At 38.1% G+C, this 20,032-nt stretch overlaps 1 protein-coding gene across 1 annotated transcript in view; it reads right to left on the reverse strand.

Annotated features, from left to right (window-relative positions):
- The window catches only part of EFHC2 (EF-hand domain containing 2), a gene marked incomplete at its 5' end in the record, with an annotated part of 214,004 nt that overhangs the window by 119,251 nt on the left and 74,721 nt on the right, over positions 1–20,032 (reverse strand). The window contains one exon of the mRNA XM_081277962.1: positions 3,777–3,927. Within this exon, the coding sequence (XP_081134088.1) occupies positions 3,777–3,927 (151 nt within the window). The remainder of the gene's footprint in view (positions 1–3,776; positions 3,928–20,032) is intronic.

The raw sequence follows: 20,032 nt of genomic DNA on the forward strand, positions 1-20,032 counted from the left end.
TAAATTATATCAAAACCTTTTTTAATATGTTGGGCTGAGGTTGTAGCTCAGTGGTGGAGCACTTGCCTAACAGGTATGAGGCACTGGGTTCAATTCTCAGCACCGCATATAAATAAATAAATAAAGGTCCCTTGACAACTAAAAAAATATTTTTTAAAAATATTAAGGCATTTCCATATTTCCTAGACCATTCAGTCAAGTTTGGAACCAAAGAACAATGAGGACAACTGATATGGCCTTCTTCTCCCTCTACTAGAAAAACCAGCAGAGATACTAAATCAAATCCTCTTCCTCTTTGCACCACTTCAGCAGCAGCACTCCTTCAATACAGTGGAACAGACTGATTCTGGTCATGATCTGAGTACTCATGATTCCCAATTCACATTTTTAGTCTTTATTTTTATAGAAAATTCATCCTGAAGTTCCACCTGCCTAGTGGATATCACACATAGATGTCCTAATTCCTTCAAAGGCCTCATGCCCCCAAACAAATGTACCAGAGCAACAAACCCCAATCCTGCCCCATACTCTGTGCTCCATACTCCTGGACTGTTTACAAAGGTATCACCATCCCTTTTACTAGAGATCTCTGAAGCAATCAGCTAGGACTCTGGTATAGCTCAGTGGTAAGAGTTCTTGCCTAGTAGTCACAAGGCCTTGGGCTAAATCCCCAGCAACACACACACACACACACACACACACACACACACACACAAGCAAATTACCCCCTAAGCCTGTTTTCTTTTTAGTAAAAGTCACAATGGCAATACCAACTTTAGATAGTCATTGGAGGATTGTATGAGATAATAAAGGTAAAGTTCTTACTTTATCATTAGATATTTCCCTTCCTCAATCTCTATATTTAGTCACCAAAGGCCTATCAACTCTGCCAACCAAAGGTCTCTCAAATCTTTCCCCAGCTTTCTAGTCCTACTTCCATTGTCTTGGTTTGGACACTTAGCATTTCTAGCCAGAACAACCATAAAACTCCTGGACTAGTCATTATGCTCCCTTTCCTCTTCAATCTGCTGGTCTGTAAACTCCATGAGATCAGAACATGATGGGTCTTAATCATCTTGTCCTTTCTCCCAAAACCCAGAATAGTGCCTAGCACAGAACAGGTATTCAACAAACACTTCTTGGCAATGCCAACTGGCTTCAAATTCATCACCCCAAGCACCAGACACAATAAAGCCATGCTGTAAGAAAAGCCTCAGTCTTATTAGAATTGAGGGAAGTCCTTTGCACACTGAAATAAGGCTATATGACAACCTTTTCTCAGAGGTCCCTGGCCTCCAAATTCCTGTTTCTGCTCCCTTGAACTCATTATAGTACACCACTGTGGAAGCATCAGGCTTAAATAAGTAGTTAGTAAGCAAAAACTTCATTCAACACAGGCACAAATCACAAGATGTGTTAAGTAATGATAAGAAGGAAGTAAGTAGGATATGTATGTGTTAAAAACAGAAAGGAAGGGATGGAAGGACCAAGAGATAACTAATTTTCAGTAGGTATTAAATATACATGAGGCACCTGGGCTCTAAATATTCATGAGACACTAAATATACAAGAGACACTAAATATTCATGAACACTCAATATTCATGAGGCCTTAATTCGGCCACTCATTCATTAGCAACAACAATTCTGGCCCCATGGACCCCCTGTCCAAGAAACACAAACAAAACCCATGACTATTCATCACTCTTACTGGCGAGCTACAGCTGTGACCAAACACTCATCTCTCCAATAGAGCGATGATGTGCCCATGGACCAGGGCATTTTCTGTCTGTGGTTCTCCTTGCTTGACCCTCAATTCTGGTCTCCAAACCACATTATCCACAGCTGAGGTTGTGAAGGAGAAGGGGTGGGGAACAAACTATTGCCTATCTCAGGATTAAGGCAGTGTGGTCATTCTACCCACTTGAACTTAGCCCACAGTATATAAATCTACCCTTTCCCCTGTCTTCTCTCTGTGCAGTTTTATTGTGGGGTGGGGGTGGGGTGCTGCTGCTGGGAATGGAATCCAGGGCCTTGCCTATATTAGGCAAGTGTTCAACCACTGAGCTACATCCCCAGCCCTTGTTGTGCATTTTAAATTATGTAATCTATTGTATGATTCATGCATTTTAATGTCACCCACAAATTTCTGATCTGTGGCCTCTGGGGGAGCATGTATGCATGCTTTTTAGAGGCCACCGTTGCATCAAGATAATATCCTAGGCAACACCATGGCTGGATACCACATAGAGGACATGGTAGAAGATGCAGAAATGGAGGCAGGGAGACCATGGTTGGCAGTTATTCCATCCTCCAATCAAGAGATGAGAGTAGCTCGGATTAGAATGGTAGTAAACAGGCCCAAAAGACATGGATAAGTTCAGAATACATTTTGCTAGGAGAATGAAGAACAGGAATGGTAGGTAAGTATGAACAAATGGAGAAAGTAAAAGAAGTAGAGATTGTAGTAAGAGAAAATAATTCAGAGTCTGAGATAATGGAGATGGGACTATTCCAAAAGACAAAAGAAATGACACTGCACCCAAGGACTGTGGTTGTTCAAGGAACAAAGACCCTGGAAGAACATTTACATTAATGATCCAACCAACAAAGAACATTTACATCAATGATCAAACCAACACTCAACTCCCCTGCAATGCCTCCACTAAACCATCAGTGAAAAACAACACCTGACCCTTGCCCAGGGGCATCCATTTATAGCAATGAATGTGACTCTTTACTCTTCCACTCTACACCAAACCCCCACCCTTAATTCCATCCAAGGCCAACCAGGACCATCCACTACAACTTCTGGCAGCTCTCTGCTTGTAAGTTCTTTCTCTTTCTGACCTCTAGCTTCCATCCTTGAGGATACAGAAAATGTGATCATCCTTCCTTCATATGATACTCCCTTAGATATCTAGAGACATTTATCAGACACACTTGAGTCCTCCTGTTATAGAAAAATATTGTTTTTCAGTATTCTGTCTTACACATGACAAACTTTCAGTCCTCACACCATCATGGTTAATTACTGTCCCCTGAAGGTATCCAGAATTCAACATCATCCCAAGGGATGGACCCATAGCACAACCAGAACTAATCAGTCACTTCCCTTGATATCTTCTTCCATACTCTAATAATGCAGCCTTGGATTAGTTCCTCTGGTGGTGGCCATGTCACAGAATTAAAACACAAACACACACACACACACACACACACACCTATCTGTAGCTGAAGTTGAGTACAGAAAAAGTGGATGCTATACACAGGGTGAAGGAACAAGGACTTCCTGTTAGGGTACCATCAATGTTTTGTTAATTACCATAAATGATGTTAGTTAACAGGAAGAAGAGAGGGTAGTTTAAACAAATGACAGTAAATTCAGGAAAGAATATCAATCTAAAAGTGGTAACAGAGAATTGCTTTATCTTCTCCATTGATAATGTTGTGCAAAAAGCAATTGTGGCCGTGACAAAGAGACCAAAGGATTTGAGGACAAAGTCAAAGACACATGAGAATTTGCTCATACTGGAGCAGCACCTGAAAGGATACAATATGCCACAGAGCAGTGAGAAAAATGATTGAAGTGTGTGGGGTAGAAGGCTGATTAAGTCACTATGACTAATTAAACACTAACAGCATCCTTCTATCACCATTGCCAACAAGTTAGATACCTAAGGATTAGCATGAGCTTTTTAAAAAGCTAAAAGAATGACTGTATATAAAGGCAAGAGTTAGAAGTGAAAGAATCATAATGCTGCTTAAAATAGATACCTTGAGGCAGTCCACTATTTTTCACCTCTGGTTCATTCACTTGAATTGTGTCATCTTCAAGGTAGAAGTAGATTTTATAGTATCTTATTCTATAGTTTTCTTGGTTTTTATCAGGCACTTCATCTTCCACATAGGCATCAAAAGATAATACCTGTTGGAATCATAATTAAAAACCATGAAAAAAATCAGCAAACTTAAAAATCAATAAAGCCCATAATTGTCAGTATTAAGAAAAGGGTTGAGGAGATTTTTTTCAAGATATTCCACACATCAGCAATGAGAATGGATATACAATCAAGGTTACAGTACATACAGATTATTTTATAATTTCATCACCATCTGGTTAGAACAAAGGAATGATATTCAAGTAATAAATCCACCAATCAGCCCTACCATAAACTTAACTAGAGTTTGTCTTTGGAATTTCACAGTGGGATTCTAAATGTATGTGTTAGACAAAATATTCTTTCTCACATGATGAATATAAGTTTTGTAATTTTTCCCATCAAAAATAACACAAAGCTACTTTGGTTCTGGGCTAAAATTATCCTGACTCTTGCTCCTACTGACTGTTTATCCTGAGGTAATTCAAACAGGCAGATCCTAAATTATTCCAAAGCAAGGAGACTTCACCTCACACTTTTCCAGGAGCCTCAAAGAGCCTAGTTCAATGCTGGATCCAGACTCATCTCATCTTACATTGCATGGCCGGGGGCAGGTGGATTCTAATGCTCTTATGGCAAAAATCAAAAGATAGTAAAAAATATCTGGAATACCCTGGAAAACTGTGCCTTTCTACAAGTGAAACAGTCCTTTTCTCTCCTGTTGAAGCAAATATCTGTCTGCCTTTTCTTCAAGATCAGGTGAAAAAGTCTTTATGCTTAGGTGCCATGTGGTATAAATATGTACCTTTAACCTTTGGAATCACCCCCAACAGGGCGACCTGCTCACACATTGAGGAGGACATGGAAATCAAGGACACTTGTGGGAACAGTATTATTTACACTACCATTTCAAGTTTAACCTGGAACTCTCAAGGAGTCTGTGCTCCATTTAAATATTCCCATGTGGGGCTGGGGTTATGGCTCAGAGTAGAGTGCTTACCTAGCTTGTGTGAGGCACTGGGTTTAATCCTCAGTGCCACATAAAAATAAATAATTAAATTAAAGGTATTGTGTCCATCTACAACTAAAAATATTTTTAAAAATATTCCCTTTGCCTCTCACTTTTGTTCAAATTTTATCATTGAAGTTGTAAAAGTTAATTATGCATATAACTCCAAGGTTATTCAACATAGACAATATGTATATTAATTTACTTTCTAGGGGCACTCAGCTATCCTAAATAAGAATAAACATTCCAGGAGTAGTTAGCAAATTTCTATCAGAAGCCCATACTTCAGAAGTAGCTAACAAAATGCCTGATCAACACAAGAAGCTTTGTTAGTCACCATGTTAGAAATGAGTTTAATTAGTAAACTGATCATATTCAAAACACACAGATCAGTTACCAGTGTTGACCAAGCCTGTCCTTATAGGAACAGGTTCTAAGAATCTAAGGATCTGGAGAGCCCAGGGGTCTATAACCTTCAACACAGCTCCTATAACTTCATTCAAATGGTCCTATATTCAGTGGCTTTCTTGGGGAATTCATCTGGCCTGATTACAATTAGTTTAGCAAAAACCCAGTGCTAGCAGGGTACCACATTTGTATTGAGAGAGAAGTTTTTTTTTTTTTTTTTTTTTTGTTCTGGGGTAATGAACATTTTGGAATTAGAGTTGATGGCTGTACAACATTGTAAACGGACTAAATGTCACTAATTGCACACTTTAATTTGGCTAATGGTTAATTTTATATTATGTAAATTTTACCTTAATTACAAAAACAATGTTAGACACTAAATTGTGTTGGACATTTTATATTATCTGAATTATATTTGGAACACCTAAAAAGACAGAAATCTGGGGCTTCATTGAGATTTCAGCACAGTAAGTATTCAATTTGAAACCTTTTTTTTTTTCTTTGTAATCAGGTAGGAAAGTGTGAAGAGAATATTCTTAGCTCTCATCCACCCCTACATATTGAATGCTACTGGTATAAATTTGTGAATGACTAAACAGGCATAGGCCAGTTGGCAACAATTATCAAGTACATAATCATTAAAATATTTACCGATGAAATGATGCATAAAAAGAGAAGATATTTAAGGGGGAAATAAAGAGAGAAAGACTGGGTTTCAATATGCCCAGAAGATGAACACACTGGTATTTCATTTTCTGGTACCATGAGAATACAGGGCTGCCAAACTCCAACATGAAAGAGAGAGAACAAATCTGAGAATGATGGAGATAAAAAAGGAAGAGGGAAAGGAAATTGTAAAATGTGGCAAAGTAGAATGTGAGAGAAGACACCAAATAGATTTAAATGATCTCACAAAGATAAATGACCTAATTGCAATGGAACCTGCAAAGAATCCAGAAAAAGAACCTAAAATAAAAACTGTTAGAAATGAAAATTTATAGAAACATAATTACAATACAAGGTTTTATCATAATTTATAAGTCAAGCAGAGACTAGATAAGAAAGGTTCTAGAAGATATAATTGGCTGCAATTTTCTTAAAAACAGAATGTCAATGCTCTTTGGCAGGGTGTGTGATCTTCAGTTCCCCACAGGCCTCCACAGGCCTTACAGTATTTATTAGACAAGGTTACCTGCCTGATCCCCAACGCATTTGGAATTTTGATATTAGCCTAGAGGACATAAAATATGAAATTGGTTAGTTTTCAATAATAGGTACATGGTTTCCTCATTATAAAGGGGAAAACATTTTCACATACATATTTCTGAATTCAGAGTCTTTTTACAATTAAATCAAAAAGAGACTCAAAGCAGTCAGGAGTGCATTTTGATGGGCAAGTAGTTACAACTTAATGTATGGTACAAATTTAGCTTTGCAGAGAAAGAATTAATCATATTTTCATGTCAATCATTTGCTTTGCACTGCATATCCCAAATAGCTGGATTTTAACATTAATTTAGATTCCTGGTTTTTATTTAAAATGTTGTAAAAAGATTCTTGTCCAGTGTGGCACTAACAACAACAGCAAAAAATACTAACTGTGTGTAGAAAGTTTTCTGTTACAGGCTAGTCCATGCAATCATAAGGCTAAAGCAAAAGCCTAATGTCTCAGAATACATCACACAATTTTTAAAGATGGGGAGGTTGGTGTGACCAATGCATGAATGATAAAGACTATTACTCAGAAACCAAACATGTAAGTGTCAAAAATTCACAGCTGTATTATCAGCAAAGTTGTTAGGAAAGAGGATGAAACATCAGTAATGTTAAATGAGTATTGACAATTTACAAAGAGTTCAACATCACAAATCTTGTTTAAAATGTTTACGAAGCCAAGTTCAGTGATGCAGGCCTGTGCCTGTGCCTATAGTCCCAGCTGTTCATGAAGCTGAAGCAGGAGGATCTCTTGAGCCCAGGAGTTGAGACTCAAAAAAGAAGAAGAAGAAGAAGAAGAAGAAGGAAGAGAGGAAGAGAAAAGAAACAAGGGTTGGGGAAGTAGCTCAGTGGTAGACTGCTTGACAGAGTGCTTGCCTAGCATGCAAGAAGCCCTGGATTTGATCTCAGTACCACAATAAACAAACAAACAAATAGTTTAGGCTCTCTGTAAAAAAAAGGGGGCTCAGACTTAAATTATGAAGCACTCTTAGAAAAGATATGTAACAGTGAGAATAAATGCATGCTCTTCTAGGTTAGTAGATAACAAAATTTTGTGTACATTTAATTCAGTGTTATTTATTCTTCCTGAAAAAAGCTATCATTAAATCAATGGTTTCTCTCACAACTATAAACATCTTAGAATCAAGGAAATAAATGACAATAAATTTTGTGTTACATATAGAAGATGGCTCCTTTATATGCAGCAATGGTAGATTTATGGAAATTTACTACATCTGCCGCAGTCTGGCTGGCCACAATTCAGGAGCCACTTGTCAAAAGAAATGAACTTTATTTTTAGAACACACACACCGCACCACACAGCTCCTCAGGAAAAACCCTCAGAGCCCAACTGCCACCACCGGCTTCTCACAAGCCTCTCAACCTCCCCCACTCCTCCTGCTCTTGAGGCTGATTGGCTGGGTCTCCTGGGCGGAAGCAAAAAAAGTCCCCCAATGAGCAGCTCTGTAGTCTGAAAGGGCAGGGAAACAGCCCGATGAGCATCACCGCAGAGGAGCCAATCAGCTAGAAGTTGCTGGGGCTGCTGTGAGCCAATCATCAGCTGGCAGCTGGAAGTTTGCTGGGGCCCCTTCGGCTGTGGCTCTCAACATACATCAATTCACAAAAACAAGAAATTTTAAAAAACAAAAATTATATAAATTGTCACTGGTCACAAAGTAATACAATTAGAAATGTATAATGTAACTGTTAACAAAACTTGTCACTTCTAATAACTGCAAGTGAAGATAAATTTAAAACCGCAAAAAGTACAAAATCTAATAAAATTTAAAATTATATAAACTTATAGGATATAGGCAAGCCTGTAGTCTGGGGATAAATTAATGAATTTATATTATTATACAAGAGAATTTACAGCTTGAGAGAGGAAAAATTGCTAACCTTGTTTCTTAGCTTTGGCTGCACATTAGCAATTAAAATAAAAAGACCAGACCTAAGCCTAATTAAATTAAATCAGAATCATTGAGGAGAGGAAGGAATTAGTATATTTTTAAAAGCTACTGATGGGGCTCAGGACATGCTGCCCCGAAATATGACACCTTGACATTTGAGAAGTCAGAAGAAACAGGATTGTTTCCTGACCTTCCCTGCTGTTCTCCTAAGAAGCAGGTCATAAAATCTAGGAAGGTCACTTTCTGACCTTTTCCCTCCCTCTTTTCCTGAAGACCCTCATGCCACAGGAGTCTTCCCTATACCCAGAAAAGAATGCCACACAGGGATACAGAAAAGATTCTGAACAAACAGGTCCTGCTAGGTTCCCCTCAATTTATTACCATTAGTTTATACCTTTTGTTCCCAATCATACTTCTGCATGACTGTCCATAAAAAAAATAGTTCTCTCATTTCTTTGAATCTTCATCTGAAGGCTCCCATGTCAGATGAAATTTTATTAACTAGATTGCATGGTTTCTCTTTTAAATCTGTCTTTTGTTAGAGATTTCTCAGCCATGAACCATGCATGGATAAGGAAAAGATACTATTTTTTCTCAACCATGCTCCCCAGGTAATTCTGAAGAGAAGCCAGAGTTCAGAACCAATAGTTCAAAGAAAAACTCTCGAATATGCAAAAATTTGTCATAAAGATAACAAGTGGACCCAGCAGTTCTGGAGGTTAAGGCAAGAGGATGGCTAGTTCAAAGCCAGCCTCAGCATCTACAAGGCGCTAAACAACTCAGTAAGACTCTGTCTCTAAATAAAATACAAAATAGGGATGGGGATGTGGCTCAGTGACCAAGTGCCCCTGAGTTCTATCCCCCATAACAAAAAAAAAAAAAAAAAAAAAGGAAAAGAAAACAAGTGGAAAGCAAAAAAGCACAGATGAATTTAAAAGGACAAAAACAACTACAATAAACAAATCCAGGATATTTTTAAATAAATTAGCTAAGATTCCAGCAAAGCTAATCAAGAAAGAAGATAAATAAAATCATAAATGAAACAGTTCGTGACACATATAATAAATTAGAGAAATTATCTTAAATTAAACCTGAAAGTAAATTTTAAATTCACAAATAAGTAATTTTCTATAATAATTATGACTCATCAAAAACAATGAATAAGCTAATAATGAAGGAAGATGGAAAAAATTATCAAAGAACTACTCTAAAAAATGCTCCAGCTGGGATGATTTGCTAATGGATTCTTTCAAACTTTTAAGGAAAAAAAATCACCACATTATATAATTCCCCCTGAATACCAAAAAAGAAAGCCACAAAGGTGAATTCTAATGCCTAATAGATGTGCCATAAAAAAAAAATAAACTCTATAGCAGCAGTTCTCACATTGGCTGTACATTAAAACCACCTGTAGAATTTTTTAAAAATCCTAATGCTTGGGCCACACCCATGTACACACACACACACACACACACACACACACACACAAAATCAAGTCAGAATCTCTCTGCGTGGGTTCGGTATCAGTGATTTTTTTATAGCTCCCCAGGTGATCACCAAGTGCAAGCCAAGGTTCAGAACTACTGCTACAGAGCAATTTCACTACTTGTGATTTTATAGAAGAACCTAACAAAAATACAAGCAAGCAGAATTTAATAGACCACAAGAGTTATAAACCACCTACACAAAAAGTAGCATTTTCCTCATATATGCAATGATGTTTCCAAGTTAGGAAATAAGAGCAAATATGTAATGATCTCATACCATTTCCTATCACATACATTTTAAAATGCAAGGGTAACTCTTTTTTTTCCTTTTTTTAATTGGTTGTTCAAAACATTACATAGTTCTTGATATATCATATTTCACACTTTGATTCAAGTGGGTTATGAACTCCCATTTTTACCCCGTATACAGATTGCAGAATCACATCAGTTACACTTCCATTGATTTACATATTGACATACTAGTGTCTGTTGTATTCTGCTTCCTTTCCTATCCTCTACTATCCCCCCTCCCCTCCCCTCCCCTCTTCTCTCTCTACCCCCTCTACTGTAATTCATTTCTCCCCCTTGTATTATTTTTCCCTTTCCCCTCACTTCCTCTTTTATGTAACTTTGTATAACCCTGAGGGTCTCCTTCCATTTCCATGCAATTTCCCTTCTCTCTCCCTTTCCCTCCACCTCTCATCCCTGTTTAATGTTAGCCTTCTTCTCATGCTCTTCTTCCCTACTCTGTTCTTAGCTACTCTCCTTATATCAAAGAAGACATTTGGCATTTGTTTTTTAGGGATTGGCTAGCTTCACTTAGCATAATCTGCTCTAATGCCATCCATTTCCCTCCAAATTCTATGATTTTGTCATTTTTTAATGCAGAGTAATACTCCATTGTGTATAAATGCCACATTTTTTTTTATCCATTCGTCTATTGAAGGGCATCTAGGTTGCTTCCACAGTCTTGCTATTGTGAATTGTGCTGCTATGAACATCGATGTAGCAGGGTCCCTGTAGCATGCTCTTTTTAGGTCTTTAGGGAATAGACCGAGAAGGGGAATAGCTGGGTCAAATGGTGGTTCCATTCCCAGCTTTCCAAGAAATCCCCATACTGCTTTCCAAATTGGCTGCACCAATTTGCAGTCCCACCAACAATGTACAAGTGTACCCTTTTCCCCACATCCTCGCCAGCACTTGCTGTTGTTTGACTTCATAATGGCTGCCAATCTTACTGGAGTGAGATGGTATCTTAGGGTGGTTTTGATTTGCATTTCTCTGACTGCTAGAGATGGTGAGCATTTTTTCATGTACTTGTTGATTGATTGTATGTCCTCCTCTGAGAAGTGTCTGTTCAGGTCCTTGGCCCATTTGTTGATTGGGTTATTTGTTATCTTATTGTCTAATTTTTTGAGTTCTTTATATACTCTGGAAATTAGGGCTCTATCTGAAGTGTGAGGAGTAAAGATTTGTTCCCATGATGTAGGCTCCCTATTTACCTCCCTTATTGTTTCTTTTCCTGAGAAAAAACTTTTTAGTTTGAGTAAGTCCCATTTGTTGATTTTATAGGACACCCATAGCACAAGAGTTAATAACAAGAATCAACAAATGGGACTTAATTAAACTTAAAAGTTTTTTCTCAGCAAGAGAAACAATAAGAGAGGTAAATAGGGAGCCTACATCCTGGGAACAAATTTTTACTCCTCACACTTCAGATAGAGCCCTAATATCCAGAGTATACAAAGAACTCAAAAAATTAGACAATAAGATAACAAATAACCCAATCAACAAATGGGCCAAGGACCTGAACAGACACTTCTCAGAGGAGGACATACTATCAATCAACAAGTACATGAAAAAATGCTCACCATCTCTAGCAGTCAGAGAAATGCAAATCAAAACCACCCTAAGATACCATCTCACTCCAGTAAGATTGGCAGCCACTATGAAGTCAAACAACAACAAGTGCTGGCGAGGATGTGGAGAAAAGGGCACACTTGTACATTGCTGGTGGGACTGCAAATTGGTGCGGCCAATTTGGAAAGCAGTTTGGAGACTCCTGGGAAAGCTGGGAATGGAACCACCATTTGACCCTGCTATTGCCCTTCTCGGACTATTCCCTGAAGACCTTAAAAGAGCATGCTACAGGGATACTGCCACATCGATGTTCATAGCAGCACAATTCACAATAGCTAGACTGTGGAACCAACCCAGATGCCCTTCAATAGATGAATGGATTAAAAAAATGTGGCATCTATACACAATGGAGTACTATGCAGCAATAAGAAATGACAAAATCATAGAATTTGCAGGGAAATGGATGGCACTAGAGCAGATTATGCTTAGTGAAGCTAGCCAATCCCTAAAAAACAAATACCAAATGTCTTCTTTGATATAATGAGAGCAACTATGAACAGAGCAGAGAGGAAGAGTAGGAAGAAAAGAGTAACATTAAACAGAGACATGAGATGGGAGGGAAAGGGAGAGAAAAGGGAAATTGCATGGAAATGAAGGGAGACCCTCACTGCTATACAAAATTACATATAAGAGGTTGTGAGGGGAATGGGAAAATAAACAAGGAGAGAAATGAATTACAGTAGATGGGGTAGAGAGAGAAGATGGGAGGGGAGGGGAGGGGGGATAGTAGGGGATAGGAAAGGTAGCAGAATACAACAATTACTAATAGGGCATTATGTAAAATTGTGGATGTGCAACCGACGTGATTCTGCAATTTGCATTTGGGGTAAAATTGGGGGTTCATAACCCACTTCAATCTAATGTATGAAATATGATATGTCAAGAGCTTTGTAATGTTGTGAACAACCAATAAAAAAAAAGAATACAAACAACAATAAATGTTGGCGAGGATATGGGGGAAAAGGAACAACCATACATTGCTGGTGGGATTGCAAATTGGTGCAGCCAATCTGGAAAGCAGTATGAAGATTCCTTGGAAAACTTGGAATGAAACCACCATTTGACCCAGCTATCCCACTTCTAGGTTTATACCCAAAGGACTTAAAAAGAGGCACACTACAGTGACACAGTCACATCAATGTTTATAGCAGCATAATTCATAATAACTAAATTGTGGAACCAATCTAGATGCCTTTCAATAGATAAATGGATAAAGAAACTGTGATACACACACACACACACACACACACACACATACATACACATACAATGGAATATTACTCAGCGTTACAAGAGAATAAAATCATGGCACTTGCAGGTAAATTGATGGAGTTGGGGAATATCATGCTAAGTGAAGTAAGCCAGTCCCAATAAACCAAAGGCTGAAAGTTTTTTCGAATATGTGGATGCTAATCCATAATGGGGAAGGGGGGCATGGGAGGAGTGGAGGAACATTGGATAGGGTAAAGGTGAGGGAGGGGAAGGGAGAGGGGCATGGGGATAGGAAAGATGATGGAACAAGATGGACATCATTACCCTAAGTACGTGTATGAAGACACAAATGGTGTGACTCTACTTTGTGTACAACCAGAGAAATGAAAAATGGTCCTCTTTATGTGTACTATGAATTGAAATGTATTCTGCTGTCAGGTATAACTAATTAGAATAAATTAAAAAGTGTTTTTAAAGTTTATTCTGATTAAAGAAACCTAATTTGAAGACAAGAATTGTTTTGAACCTAGAACCTTTGTTGCTATTCATTGCACATTTATTTTTATTGTTGATTAAATAAATAAATCCTTCTTCTCCTGAAAATAAAAAAAAGCTTCTTGATCCATTTTGAGTTAACTTTTGTGCATGGCGAGAGAGGGGATTCAGTTTCATTTTGTTGCATATGGATTTCCAGTTTTTCCAGCACCATTTGTTGAAGATGCTATCCTTCCTCCACTGCATGCTTTTAGCCCCTTTATCGAATATAAGAAAGTTGTAGTTTTGTGGGTTGGTTTCTGTGTCCTCTATTCTGTACCATTGGTCCACCCGCCTGTTTTGGTACCAGTACCATGCTGTTTTTGTTACTATTGCTCTGTAGTATAGTTTGAAGTCTGGTATCGCTATTCCACCTGATTCACACTTCCTGCTTAGCATTGTTTTTGCTATTCTGGGTCTTTTGTTTTTCCATATGAATTTCATGATTGCTTTATCTATTTCTACAAGAAATGCCGTTGGGATTTTGATTGGCATTGCATTAAACCTATAGAGAACTTTTGGTAATATTGCCATTTTGATGATGTTAGTTCTGCCTATCCATGAACAGGGTATATTTTTCCATCTTCTAAGATCTTCTTCAATTTCTCTCTTTAGGGCTCTGTAGTTTTCATTGTATAAGTCTTTCACCTCTTTTGTTAGATTGATTCCCAAGAATTTTATTATTTTTAAGGATATTGTGAATGGAGTGGTTGACCTCATTTCCATTTCAGAGGATTTGTCGCTGATATACAGGAATGCATTTGATTTATGCGTGTTGATTTTATATCCTGCCACTTTGCTGAATTCATTTATTAGCTCTAATAGTTTCTTTGTAGACCCTTTTGGGTCTGCTAGGTATAGAATCATGTCATCTGCAAATAGTGATAATTTAAGTTCTTCTTTTCCTATTTTTATGCCTTTAATTTCTTTCATCTGTCTAATTGCTCTGGTCAGTGTTTCAAGAACTATGTTGAACAGAAGTGGTGAGAGAGGGCATCCCTGTCTTGTTCCAGATTTTAGAGGGAATGCCTTCAATTTTTCTCCATTCAGAATGATGCTAGCCTGAGGCTTAGCATAGATGGCTTTTACAATGTTGAGGTATGTTCCTGTTATCCCTAGTTTTTCGAGAGTTTTGAACATAAAGGGATGCTGTACTTTGTCGAATGCTTTTTCCGCATCTATCAAGATGATCATATGGTTCTTATTTTTAAGTCTATTGATGTGGTGGATAACATTTATTGATTTCCGTATATTGAACCAGCCTTGCATCCCAGGGATGAATCCTACTTGATCATGGTGCACAATTTTTTTGATATGTTTTTGTATCCGATTCGCCAGAATTTTATTGAGGATTTTTGCATCTAGGTTCATTAGAGATATAGGTCTGTAGTTTTCTTTCTTTGAAGTGTCTTTGTCTGGTTTCGGGATCAGGGTGATGTTGGCCTCGTAGAATGAATTTGGAACTTCTCCCTATTTTTCTATTTCCTGAAATAGCTTGAAAAGTATTGGTATTAGCTCCTCTTTAAAGGTTTTGTAAAACTCTGCTGTATACCCATCCAGTCCTGGGCTTTTCTTAGTTGGTAATCTTTTGATGGTTTCTTCTATTTCCTCAATTGATATTGGTCTGTTTAGGTTGTCTATATCCTCCTGACTCAATCTGGGCAGATCATATGACTTAAGAAATTTATCGATGCCTTCACTATCTTCTATTTTATTGGAGTATAAGGATTCAAAATAATTTCTGATTATCTTCTGTATTTCTGAAGTGTCTGTTGTGATATTGCCTTTTTCATCCTGTATGCTAGTAATTTGAGTTCTCTCTCTTCTTCTCTTCGTTAGCATGGCTAAGGGTCTGTCGATCTTATTTATTTTTTCAAAGAACCAACTTTTAGTTTTATCAATTTTTTCAATTGTTTCTTTTGTTTCGATTTCATTAATTTCAGCTCTGATTTTAATTATTTCTTGCCTTCTACTTCTTTTGCTGTTGTTTTGCTCTTCTTTTACTAGGATTTTGAGATGAAGTATGAGATCATTTATTTGTTGGTTTTTTCTTTTTATAAGGAATGAACTCCAAGCAATGAATTTTCCTCTTAGAACTGCTTTCAATGTGTCCCATAGATTCTGATATGTTGTGTCTGTGTTTTCGTTTATCTCTAAGAATTTTTTAATTTCCTCCTTGATGTCTTCTATAACCCATTGATCATTCAGTAACCTATTGTTCATTCTCCAAGTGATGCATGATTTTTCCTTCCTTCTTTTATTGTTGATTTTCAGTTTCATTCCATTATGATCAGATAAGATGCATGGTATTATCTCTACTCCTTTATATTGTCTAAGAGTTGCCCTGTGACATAATATATGATCTATTTTTGAGAAGGATCCATGTGCTGCTGAGAAAAAAGTGTAACTGCTTGATGTTGGGTGGTATATTCTATATATGTCAATTAAGTCTAGGTTGTTAATTGTGTTATTGAGTTCTATAGTTTCCTAATTCAACTTTTGTTTGGAAGATCTGTCCAGTGGTGAGAGAGGTGTGTTGAAGTCTCCCATGATTATTGTATGGTGGTCTATTAGACTCTTGAACTTGAGAAGAGTTTGTTTGATGAACATAGCTGCATTTGTTTGGGGCATATATATTTATGATTGTTATGTCTTATTAGTGTATGGTTCCCTTGAGCAGTATGTAGTGTCCCTCTTTATCCCTTTTGATTAACTTTGGCTTGAAATCTATTTTATTTGATATGAGTATGGACACTCCTGCTTGTTTCCAAAGTCCATATGAGTGATATGATTTTTCCCAACCTTTCACCTTCAGTCTATGTATATCTTTTCCTATCAAATGCGTCTCCTGTAGGCAGCATATTGTTGGGTCTTGTTTTGTGATCCATTCAAACTAGCCTGTGTCTCTTAATTGGTGAGTTTAAGCCATTAACATTTAGGGTTATTATTGAGATATGGGTTGTTCTTCCAGCCACATTTGTTTATTTATGTTACTGAACATTGTTTGTTTTCCTCTTTGATTACTTTCCCCCCTTTACTGTCCTACCTCCCACTGTTGGTTTTCATTGTTATTTTCCATTTCCTCTTCCTTTAATGTTTTGCCAAGGATTTTTTGGAGAGATGGTTTTCTAGCTGCAAATTCTTTTAACTTTTGTTTATCGTGGAAGGTTTTAATTTCATCTTCCATCCTGAAGCTTAATTTTGCCGGATACACAATTCTTGGTTGGAACCCATTTTCTTTCAGTGTTTGAAATATGTTATTCCAAGATCTTCTAGCTTTCAGAGTCTGTATTGAGAGATCAGCTGTTATCCTGATTGGTTTACCCCTAAATGTAATCTGCTTCCTTTCTCTTATAGCTTTTAAAATTCTCTCCTTATTCTGTATGTTGGGCATCTTCATTATAATGTGTCTAGGAGTGGATCTCTTATGATTTTGCACATTCGGCGTCTTGTAGGCTTCTAGGATTTGGGATTCTGTCTCGTTCTTCAAGTCTGTGAAGTTTTCTCGAATTATTTCATTGAATAGATTTCTCATTCCTTTAGTTTGGACCTCTATACCTTCTTGTATCCCAATGACTCTTAAGTTTGGTCTCTTTATGTTGTCCCATATTTCTTGGATGTTCTGCTCATGGTTTCTTAACAGTCTTGCTGAGCTGTGTATGTTCTTTTCAAATTGAAATACTTTGTCTTCATTGTCTGATGTTCTATCTTCTAAGTGTTCTACTCTGCTGGTAGTATTCTCAATTGAGTTTTTAAGTTGGTTTATTGCTTCCTGCATTTCTAGGATTTCTGTTTGTTTGTTTTTTATAACCTCTATCTCCCTGTATATTTGATCTTTTGCTTCCTGGATTTGTTTATGTAATTCATTGTTGAAGTGATCTTTCATTGTCTGATTTTGCTGTCTAATGTCTTCCTTGAGACTCCAGATCATCTGAAGCATGTATATCCTGAATTCTTTATCTGACATTCCATCTGCTGCAGATATTACCTCTTCTAACGTTGAGTTGTCCTGCATTGCTTGTGGTCCTTTCTTTCCTTGTCTCTTCATACTGTTCGCATTTCTTTCTGCTTGCTGAAACTGTTGTGTTATTGAATTTTCCCCCTATACATTTGTATTACTCTTGTATAGTTGCAAAGTCTCCCGCACAGGCGCGGGCAGGGGCTCTGCTCCTCCTCCAATTGGGGCAATGTGCCTACCACACCGGCAGGCTGCTGAACCTGTTCTGCTGGTTGGTAGCAAGTGCGCCTACCTTGCAGGCGCGGGCGGCGGCTCTACCCCTCTGCGGGCCGCTGGGCCTGTCCTGTCGGTGGTCGCAGTTCCACCTACTTTGCAGGTGCGGGCAGCGGCTCTGCCCCTCTGAAGGCTGCTGGGCCTGTTCTGCCGGTGGGTCGCAGGTTCACCTACCTTGCAGGCACGGGCGGCGGCTCTGCCCCTCCGCGGGTCGCTGGGCCTGTTCTGTTGGTGGGTCGCAGGTCCGCCTACCTTGCAGGCATGTGGGGCGGCTCTGCCCCTCTGTGGGTTCCTGGGCCTATTCTGCCAGTGGGTCGCAGGTCCGCCTACCTTGCAGGCGTGGTTGGCAGCTCTGTCCCTCCGCGGGCCACAGGGCCTGTTCTATCGGTGGTCACAGTTCTGCCTACCTTGCAGGCGCAGGGGGAGGGGGTGGCTCTGCCCCTCAGCAGGCCGCTGGGCCTATTTTGCAGGTGGGTCGCAGGTCCGCCTACTTTGCAGGCATGGTTGGCAGCTCTGCCCCTCCGCAGGCCACTGAGCCTGTTCTGTTGGTGGTCACAGTTCCGCCTACCTTGCTGGCGCGGGGGGAGGGGGCAGCTCTGCCCCTCAGGAGGCCGCTGGGCCTGTTTTGCTGGTGGGTCGCAGGTCCGCCTACCTTGTAGGCGCGTGGGGCGGCTCTGCCACTCCGCAGGTTGCTGGGCCTCTAAAATGCAAGGGTAACTCTTGAACAAGATTACAAAGCATCTGCTTTAAAACAACATCTTAAAAAACCAACATTATATTTAATCAAATTATGTGTCTACCATAATCAGGGACAGAACAATAAAGCCCCTACAATCATCAATACTTAATACTGTTTTTAGAAGTTCTGGACAATGCAAAAAGATACAAAGTAAAAATACTGGCAAGAAATAGACAAAAATTATCATTATAGGCAGATAAAATAATGGCACATGCAAACACTAAAAAATTAAAAATAAATGAAAAGATGTCAGTGTAACCACAACTAAGTCAAAAATATTCTTATGTACTAGACAGTTAGAAAATGCAATGGGTGGAGGGATACTTTCCCCATTGTATTTTCATAATAGAATAAAAAAATTATGAAAACACTTAAAAGTAGTTTTAATTAAAATTTTGTGACCCAGATAAAGGAACATAAAAGAATATAAAAGACATAAAAGAAGACATAAAAGAACTTGACTAAAAATATAAGTGAAGTATATTCTGGATAAGCAGACTAAAAAAATTCAAATTGATATATCACTGGTGTTTTCAAGGGTCTTAAAACTAAGTCCACCTAATAAACATCAACAAGTTAGCCTATTAAAAATACCATTAGGGCTAGGGATATAGCTCAGCTGGTAGAATGCTTGCCTTGCATGCACAAAGCCCTGGGTTCAATCCCCAGCACCACAAAATAATAATAATTATTATGGTTATTTAAATTAAGGGAAATGAAGTAGACGTAGCTACTTAAGATTTTATACCTTAGCATAATACTTCAATTATTAAAATAATTCAATGCCATTTTAACAAGAGACACACTAGTCTGGAATAGATTATTAAGTACAAGAATTTAACACACATTCAAAAATAAATCACATATCAGTAAGCAAAAAAGTATTAACTTGGAAAAACACATATAGAGATCCCCAACTAAATTACCACCCAAAACAAAATAGCAGGTGGGTTATCAGCTTCAATGTAACAAATCATCAATTTTCACTTCCCAAAAGAATATTCTAGGTTTAGGAGAAAGAGAAAAACAAGAAAAAAAACCTAAAATTCAAGTAAAAAAAAAAAAGTTGGAACTTCACCATATTAAAATATAAACAAAAACAAAAAAAACATAAGAACAAAAAATTGGAAAATATGACAAAACTTTCTTTTATAATTTGTACATGTGGTATTGACTGAACCCAGGGCACTCTATCACTGAGCTACATCTCCAGCCCTTTTTATTTTGAGACTAGATCTTGCTGAATTGCCCAGGCTGGCCTTGAACTTGCCATCTTCCTGCATCAAATTCCAGAGTGGCTGGGATTGAAGGCCTGTACCACAGTGTCCAGTTATTTTATAAAGTGAGTTTTGTTGTTGTTTGGGGTTTTATTTGTTTTGTACTGGGAACTGAACCCATGGGTACTTTACCACTAAGCTACAGTGACAGCCCTTTTTATTTTGAGGCAGGATCTCACTAAGTTACCCAGGCTGGCCTGGATTTGGTGG

Source organism: Spermophilus citellus, assembly GCF_964194105.1.
Source record: "Spermophilus citellus genome assembly, chromosome: X".
Taxonomy (NCBI): Eukaryota; Metazoa; Chordata; class Mammalia; order Rodentia; family Sciuridae; genus Spermophilus; species Spermophilus citellus.